The sequence below is a fragment of the Dendrobates tinctorius genome, unplaced genomic scaffold (assembly GCF_039654945.1).
Source record: "Dendrobates tinctorius isolate UK_male_01 unplaced genomic scaffold, ASM3965494v1 ptg000383l, whole genome shotgun sequence".
Lineage (NCBI taxonomy): Eukaryota > Metazoa > Chordata > Amphibia > Anura > Dendrobatidae > Dendrobates > Dendrobates tinctorius.
In genome coordinates, this window is record NW_027362049.1 from 1,641,073 (window position 1) to 1,650,000 (window position 8,928).

The 8,928-nt window shown below is 41.5% G+C and overlaps 1 protein-coding gene across 3 annotated transcripts in view; it reads left to right on the forward strand.

Moving 5' to 3' along the window:
- RNF157 (ring finger protein 157) overlaps positions 1 to 7,062 on the forward strand; it is a 63,677-nt gene extending 56,615 nt beyond the window's left edge. For all 3 annotated transcript variants that reach the window (XM_073563181.1, XM_073563183.1, XM_073563182.1), the window contains one exon: positions 357 to 7,062. In XM_073563181.1, the coding sequence (XP_073419282.1) occupies positions 357 to 521 (165 nt within the window). In that variant the 3' untranslated portion in view covers positions 522 to 7,062. The remainder of the gene's footprint in view (positions 1 to 356) is intronic.
- Positions 7,063 to 8,928: the final 1,866 nt, after the last annotated feature.

An 8,928-nucleotide genomic window follows, 5' to 3' on the forward strand; every position in this document is an offset into this window, starting at 1 on the left:
GTGTGCAAGTCTACTTTGAAGATTTGAAGGCAAAGGCTGATTACACCAAACATAAATTTGATTTAAGTTAATTCCCTTTTGGATTTTGTTAATTTATATAAAATAAACTGTTCACATTTCTATTTTTGGTACTGTTCTTACTTTGTAGCATTTTTTACACAACTGCCTAAAACTTTGCACAGTGCTGTGTGTCTCATTAAATCATTGTCCTTTTTTTCTTCATCACCAGTTTATTCTTTAGTCCTTTCCTACTTTGTTCCATTGTGTCTCATTGTTTAACTCTACTGTCATTCATGGTGATCTTTCCTGGGTATAAACCGCTAATTTTTCAGCCTTCTTTCCTATGCTTCTTTCAGATGCCTGTTACCTGGGTACTCCAAGTCAGAGAAGAAGACATCCATACCATAGCTCGGACACTTGCATCTCTTTACAGGCGGTGGGAAACAGACAAGGTCGGCTTGGTGCTCAGGACGTGTGATGGGTTAGCTGCTATCCTGTGGACACTTCTCACCAGTCACTGAGAGAGACACGCCTCTGTAAAGTCACTCAGGACACCTCACTGTTTATACCTGGTGCCAGCTGTCTACCCTCACTCACCCTGTGTAACACTTCACCTTTGAGTAGGTTGATGTGTACTCTTGCTGCCTCTTCAAGGTGCGATGGTACTGGTCACTGTATATCTAGTTATGTTGTATATAACCTGTGTATACATTTGCAACAGGGAAAACATGCACTAAGATGTCTTAGGTTGTGACACAAGTATGTTTCCTAGTGGAAAGCTAGCAATATATCTGTTCTGTATGCAGTTGTGATTGGCACAGCCTACTGCAACACTTTTTTTCTGGACTGAAAAGTAGAGCTCTCTGATGGCATAGTCGGGAAGAAGGATTACCCACATATGGAGACTTTGAGCCAGCCGCTTACTTCTGAAGCTCCTGTTTAGTGCCAGGGCAGACGTGGAAAGATCTGTGTTGATTGGTTTCAGAGAAAACAGGTTAATTTAATATTTGAGGAGGTGGTTGGTCCAGGTGATATGAGGGTGTAGAAAGGCAACGGGGTAAGTGTAGAGGGAGTATACTTCAGAGGTGGCCAAGGCAGTTTAGGAAGCGTTTAGACCTGCCACGTACTGTGTGATTAGAGGGTTAGGTGGCTCCACTCATGAGGTGCTGGATCTTCTATATGATAGACCGCCAGTATTATACTGCACCTGTATTATGTCTCCGTTCAGGATCCATTTTCCATGACCGTCCTTTAAGGCTCTTCCTGCCATGTATCCTACAAAAAGCGTTGTGTAGTAGGCTTCTGCTAATGACTGCTTCCCTACAAGTCCACTTTTGCTGAATATCTGTATTAACATAAGCTTCTGTTAAGTATTCTTTCCTGATCACATTTGCTGATTAATTCTGTTTTTATGTGTAGACCAAGTTTTGTGAGTAGAGGACTGCTCTTCTGCATGCTCCTCCTACACAACCATGATAGGTAAGGGTATCGGTCCATTTATAGCCACCCAACCCTAACCTCAATTCAGTTGCCCACATTTAAACTACAGCACAGCCGCCTGTATCCTGCATACTGAACCTGAATCTGTATTGCTGTAAGCACATAAATCTTGTATGCATAAATTTACTTTAAGGCTGTGTGCCCACGTAGCATTTTTTAAAGCATTTTTGATGCTTTTTTTGGGGTCAAACCGCATCAAAAATGCTTAAAAGAAGCATCCCATTCATTTAAATGCATTTTGGCCTTTTTGTGCCAATGGATGCGTTTTTTACTGCTAAGGAAACGCTTAGCGGTAAACGCAGCATGTTCATTAATTTCCGCTCAGGTCCGCGTTTTTGGCTATTTCCTATAGTCCAAAAGACGCGCGGAAAAAAGCGCGCGTTTTCTGGGAAGGAGAACCCGTTTCCTGAGCGGTTAAAAAATGCTACGTGGGCACATAGCCTAAAGGAGTTGTCCTAAAACAACCCCTCACATATTGTAATGGGAGGTAGAATTTGGCTAACCCCAACGCTGCTATATCATTTTTCCTCACTATTTGACTACAAACCTTGTGCAAATGTGGCAGAAGAATTGGCTGACTTGCTTCAGCATACTGCAACATAACACTGCACAAGAAGTAGTAAAGCTTTACGATAAAGAAATACATTCTAAAAGGGTAGTGTATATTTAGTTTGCACAGATTTTCACGTCTTATTTTTCACGTATATTTGAGCCCTATTTTATGTGTTGAAGCCTAGACTTGAGCAAATATGTTCGTCTCCCTCTTTATTCGGCAAAAAACAGGCTCTCCATGCATGTGTTGGGACTGTCACACAGCTGCGACACATGCAGCTACAGCGCCAAACAGCTGATTATTGGGAGCGCTCCAGGTATCCGGGTTCCCGATGCAGCTTCTTCGGTAAGTGCTATAGCTTGCCGAATAAGGAGGGAGCCGAACATATTCACTCATGTCTATTTGAGACTTTTTCACATTTAATTTATCAAGGCTGATTTGGCTAAGGCTAGTTTGACGGCACATGCGTCCTTTTAACGGTGCGCCGAGTGCACCAAAATGCAACACGGTGCGTTTGGTGCAGGTTGGCGCGCCGTCAAACGCATACCTGCGCACGGCCTGCGTACCTAATGCTAAAGATAGAGTACGCAGGTCGCATGCAGCGTCATGCGCCCATAGGCGGAGCTGACGGAAGGAGGAGTGGCAGGGGGCGGAGCTTAGCGGCGGCCGTGTGCAGACCGACGCAGGTCAGTGAAACGCTAGTGTGAAACTAGCCTAAGATGGAAGTGGCGTCGCTAAGGCCTGTTTCACAAACGGATCCGTTTCTGTTTTGCCACAAACTGATGTCACAGGATCCGTTTTTTGACGGATCCGTTTTTTGGAGGCAAGGTGATGAAATTTAAAGGTAAATGACTCTGGAAAAGGAGAGAGAGAGACGGATCCGTTGCCATCTGCTATTTTGACGCAGCCAAAAAAAGTTTCATTGTCCGTCAACGCAAGTCAGCGGACGCCAAAATTATGGCGGATCCGTCAAAAAACGGATCCAACGGATGACCATCCGTCAAAATCCGCCGCTAATGCAGGTCAATGGGGAAAAAAACGGATTTGCCAAAAAAAATGGCGGATCCGTTTTTTTTGCAAAATGGCAGATTTTGACTGATGGCAACAAACGGAAATGTGAAACAGGCCATAGAGAAAGTGTTTGAGGCTCGAAATGCAGTAATGTGCACCAAAGTTTAAGCACTAAAGAGGATGCAAAATAAGCCAATCATTACGTGTAAATTCTGTGCAGTGTCAGGGGAGAATTATGAAGCTAAATATACCGAAAAAGCTGGGTTTATTATTTGCACCTTATTTATGTGTTTTGGAGACTTTGTGTCCTGTGTCTGATAAGAGAACATTACTTTTCTGAAAAGTGGTATGGCTTTGGTGGAAAAAAAAAAGATTTTGCTTAACATATAATGTTGAGCCTCCAAAATAAAACCAAAATCTTGTCATTTGTCTTGCACAAACTAAGCCTGGTAATAGTGCAATAAGACTAAACGGTCTAAAGATGCGCCATAAACCACTAAATTTACATATTAGATGCTATTGATTATAGTGTTCTAAAGATCTGGCAAATTTATAATTAATGGGGTTGTTTCCTTTCATATAAAATTTGACCTCTGGCTGCAGTTTGTTAAATAACAAAGCACTGTGCTCGCCTTCACTGGGTCCACCGGTGAATCTCCACTACTGCTCTAGGTGTCTGGTGTTTGCAGTGGTGCTGACTTCACATCGACAGCGCGGCAGCCAATCTGTCGGCTCAGCGGCTCTGAAGGGGGCATTTCGTCTGTCCTGGCAGAACCGCTGAGCTTGCCTTTTGGCATTGGATGTGGTGTAACATAGACACTGGAAGCAGCAGTGGAGACTTGCTGGTTGACCTGAGGAGTGTTATTATGGTTTGTCTAGTCTTATTGCACCATCTATTAGTTGGTTTAGTTTGTGCCAGAATTTTTTTTGCAAGATTGTGGTGCATTTTTGGGTTCGAAGTCACATATTAAGCCCAGTCTTTTTTTCTGATAGTTATACCCCTTTTTTCAGCAAGCCAGGCAAGCTGCAAAAAGTGTCTTTCAGATTGTCTAGTCTAAGTTTCCACTGTCTACATATTGGGCATGTTTAGTAAATTCACATTATTTTTTATTATTATTATTATTATTATTATTGTTATTGTTTATAGAAAACAGCATCAGAGTAGATGAGTCATGATCACTCACTGAGCAGCCGGCTTAGCTGCTTATCTACAGACTCTCCTTTAGTCCGAGATCACACCTGCGAGGAATACGGCCGAGTCTCACATGTTAATACCCAGCACTGCCGCTGGCATTCGGAGAGTGTGGCCGCATAGCAATACATGGAGCCGCATGCTCCGCTCCTGAATGCCGGCGGCAGTGTCGGGTATTAACATGCAAAACTTGGCCGTATTCCTCAAAGGTGTGATCCCGACCTTAGATGCAGTCTTCCCCTGGCCAGCGAGGCAGCTCTGCAGTATTTTGTTTATATGTATTTAAGTCTTCTGTTTCTTAGCTTGATTTTCCTGGCACGTTCCTTCTATCGTGTGCATTTGCTTTTTCTTATTTCTACCTCAGCCCTTCCCGTAAATCTCTGCTTTAGATTCTACTTACAGTTCACGTATTTGGTATTGATATTCTTTGATTTGCTTTGCACAACATTACGCACACCAACCACACTCAGTTATGCCCACTTATACCCACATTATTGACCTGTGTAAATAATAGTATGCATAAGAATGATTATTATTAATTTATATAGCAGTATTAACTCCACAGCACTTTACAGACCTCATCACCTCTGTCCCAATTAGAGAATTTAGATTGTGATCCCCCATCAGTATGACTTTGCAGTGTGGCAGGATCTCTTACAAACATGAAGAAAACGTAAAAAACTCCTTGCAGATGTTGTCATTGGTGGGATTTGACTTTAGGACCTCAGTGCTGCAAAGCAAAAGTGCTAACCACTGAGCCATTGTCCTGTAAAGTGTTCAGAAAAATGGTCTGTTGCACTGTGTTACCAAGGTTTTGTCCCTCGGACAATTTTGAGTGTTCCTGATAGATTTTTTTTTTCATGCTGATTTCAGAAATGACTTCAGATTTTTCCTATCACGTAAGGTTTTTGAGAAATGATGCAAAACATTATAATCTGTTATAATTTTAAAAACTCATATATGAATTTTTTCTGAAACGGTATATTCAGAATTTTCCACTGAAATAGCATAAATCACTGATCTACACATATGCAAGCACTTATTATGCGAATTCCGCGCAGGCGCAGTGAATCATTCGGCTGGCCGTGTATGGAGCATACCACATCTCCTGGGCAGGGGAGGAATCAAAAGACAATACTAACGTACTTAGAGCATGGCTGGATGGATCACGACCTTCAATGCTGTTCGCTGTCCCAATGATATGGAGAGAGTACAGAGATCATGTAACAGATTGCTACTTCTGCCTTACAAATGTAACAGGATATTCAGCAAAGAACAAGAAATCAATAGAATATCCTAATCTTCCTTCAGTCATAAGACCAGTGTCACACGCACGATGAAAGTCTTCGTGTTCCAAAGCCGCCCAAAGTATGGACAATGGAGGACGACAAAGATGAACTAACAATGTCAGTGGAAAATGAAACTGTTGCAGACCCAGACTTTGAGCCTTTACATCTAATCCACATCTGTTCAGTCAAGCTGATCTGAGTGACAATTTGAAATTGTCAAAGAGGCAGGCAGAATTATTGGGCTCAAGGCTACAAGAACGGAATCTCTTATTGCCAGGAACAAGAGTTTCTGTTTTTCGCAGTCATAAAGAAGACCTTGATCAATTTTTCAACCATGTCGACAGTTTAACCTTTTGAAACGACGTCTTGGTGTTGTTTGGTGCTCTTGGATGAAAACATGACCCGAAGGAATGGTGACTGTTCATTGACTTATCAGTTTTAAGTCTGAAGGCTGTTTTACTACACAACGGAAATATCTATCCTTCTATACCTACTGGACATGCCGTACACATGAAAGAAATGTATGAGAATATCGAGTTACTGTTGACCCACATTAATTATAGAAATTATAACTGGAACATATGTGGTGATGTAAAAGTTGTTGCACTTCTTGGACACCAGCTTGGATATATCAAGTATTGTTATACTTGTGAGTGGGACAGTCGTGCACGAGCAATGCACTATTTCAGAAAGGACTGGCCACTCCGCGAAAACCTGGTTGCTGGACAGAAGAATATTAAACAAAATCCTCTCGTTGATAAAGCAAAGATATTTCTCCATCCTTTGCATATTAAAACTCAGTTTATTAAGAATTTTGTCAAAGCAATGAACGAAAAATCTGAAGCCTTTTCTTACTTGCGACAGAAATTTCCAAGAATAAGTGAAGCAAACATTAAAGAAGGTATTTTTATTGCCCACCTCAAAGCCACGACATGTCAGCTGTTTTTAGCAGCTGCCATGTGCCTGCAATAGGCGCGAGCGGAATCGTGATCCGCTCGCGCCTATTAAGTAGTTAAATGCCGCTGTCAAACTCTGACAGCAGGCATTTAAATGCATTTCCAGATGCCGGTCCGGAAATACGCGCAGCGATGACCCTCGTCACGTGATTGGGGGTCATCGCTGCATTGCCATCACAACCAGAGGTCTCCACGAGACCTCTATGGATGTTGATGGCAGATTGCTGAGTGCCACCCTGTGGTCAGCACTGATAGCAAGCCTGTAATTCTGCTGTATAGAGGGGATCTGAGCATCACCTCTATGTAGCAGAGATGATTGTGCTAGGGCAGCTTCTAGCATCCTATGGAAGCATGCCAAAAGTTAAAAAAAGTGTTTCAAAGTATGAAAAAAAACTCCCATAAGTTCAAATCGCCCCCCCTTTCGCCCCTATCAAAATAAAACAATAAAAAGAATTCAACCCTACACATATTGGGTATTGCTGCATTCAGACTTGCAATCTATCAACAAAAAAAAATTAACCTGATCACTAAACGGCGTAGTGGTAAAAAAAAAAATCAAAATGCCAAAATTACGGGGGTTTTTTTTTGGTTGCTGCAACATTGCATTAAAATGCAGTAACGGGCAATCAAAAAAACACATCTGAACAAAAGTGGTATCATTAAAAACGTCAGCTCAGCACACACAGATAAGCCCACACCCAAACGAGATCACGAAAAAAGGAGATGCTACGGGTCTCGGAAAATTGCGCAATTTTTTTTCTTTTAGCAAACTTTGGAATTTTTTTTTCACCACTTAGATAAAAGAGAACCTAGACATGTTTGGTGTCTATGAACTTGTAATGACCTGGAGAATCATAATGGCAGGTCAGTTTTAGCATTTAGTGAACCTAGCAAAAAAGCCAAACAAAATCAAGTGTGGGATTGCACTTTTTTTGCAATTTCACTGCACTTGGAATTTTTTTTTCCGTTTTTGAGTATACAACATGGTAAAACCAATGGTGTCGTTCAAAAGTACAACTTGTCCCGCAAAAAGCAAGCCCTTACACTGCTGTATTGACGGAAAAATAAAAAAGTTATGGCTCTGGGAAGAAGGGTAGTGAAAAACGAAAGCAAAAAATTGAAAAAAAGCTCCGGTCATGAAGGGGTTATAAACCTTACATGATACACACTTTTGGAGCACATATTTGTGTTCAGCATATCAAAAACTATAAGATGCAAAAACATTTTCTCAGGGGACAAGAACTTCCCTGAAATTTGTTGTGCAGTTTATTAAAGGGTTATCTTCTACTCTGTATGTTAAAGTCTCATGAACTGGAAACAAGGTATGGTCTGCTTTTACGTTTTGCTCCGAAAGTTGAGCTAGGGCTTATCTTGAGGGGATGTCTTTTGTTCATAGGGAAAAAAAAAAATAAATCCACATTTATTAATCAACCAAACAAATCAGCATTTATTCAATTACTAACGCATCGGGTATTCTAGAATATGTATGTAGTTCATTTATGAAGTTTTAAGAATAATGCAATGAATACACAGGATTTTCCAGGTAAAGTCGCAGGGTGCGACCAATCAGAAAAGCGTGGTTCAAATCCTGCGGCAATTCGCGGGCGGACTGCACCTGTCACTGATTGGTCGCAGCTGGCCGTGACCAATCAGACTAGCGCCGGTCATCTCCCGGCTGCGTCGCCGCTGACCTCCGTGCGGCAGAAGATGACCTGCAGCAACTGTCGGGAGGGCGTGCGTCGTTCCAATTCCACGCCAATTCGTGGCCGGACTGCGCCTGTCGCTGATTGGTCGTGGCCGGCTGCGACAAATCGGCGACGCGGGATTTCCATTACAAACAGACAGGATTAGACGATTATATAGTAGATAATCATGTAAACGCACACACTGCACATACCATACATACCACCTGGTCTCCTCTTCAGTTCCTCTAGACTCTTCAGTTAAAGGATATTTGGTAACTTAATGGACAAATGACTGTGATGTCACCAAAGGTTCTTAAGTGGTCCCAATCTTGGAATAGAAAACAAAAAACCTGCAAGCCATAAGTGTAACTAGGGCATATTCTTACAGTTGGGCCTTTATTTCAAGCATACTCCAAAAATTCTGTAAAATGATGCTAGAGCTTATTTTAAGGGATTCACAGTATTACAAGGTGGGCCATTGTAGTAATTAATCTTCAATAAAGGGCATTCATAATCTGTGTGTGTGTGTATATATACAGTACAGACCAAAAGTTTGGACACACCTCATTCAAAGAGTTTTCTTTTATTTTCATGACTATGAAAATTGTAGATTAACTCTGAAGGCATCAAAACTATGAATTAACACATGTTGAATTAGATAATTAACAAAAAAAGTGTGAAACAACTGAAAATACTGTATGTCTTATATTCTAGGCTCTTCAAAGTAGCCACCTTTTGCTTT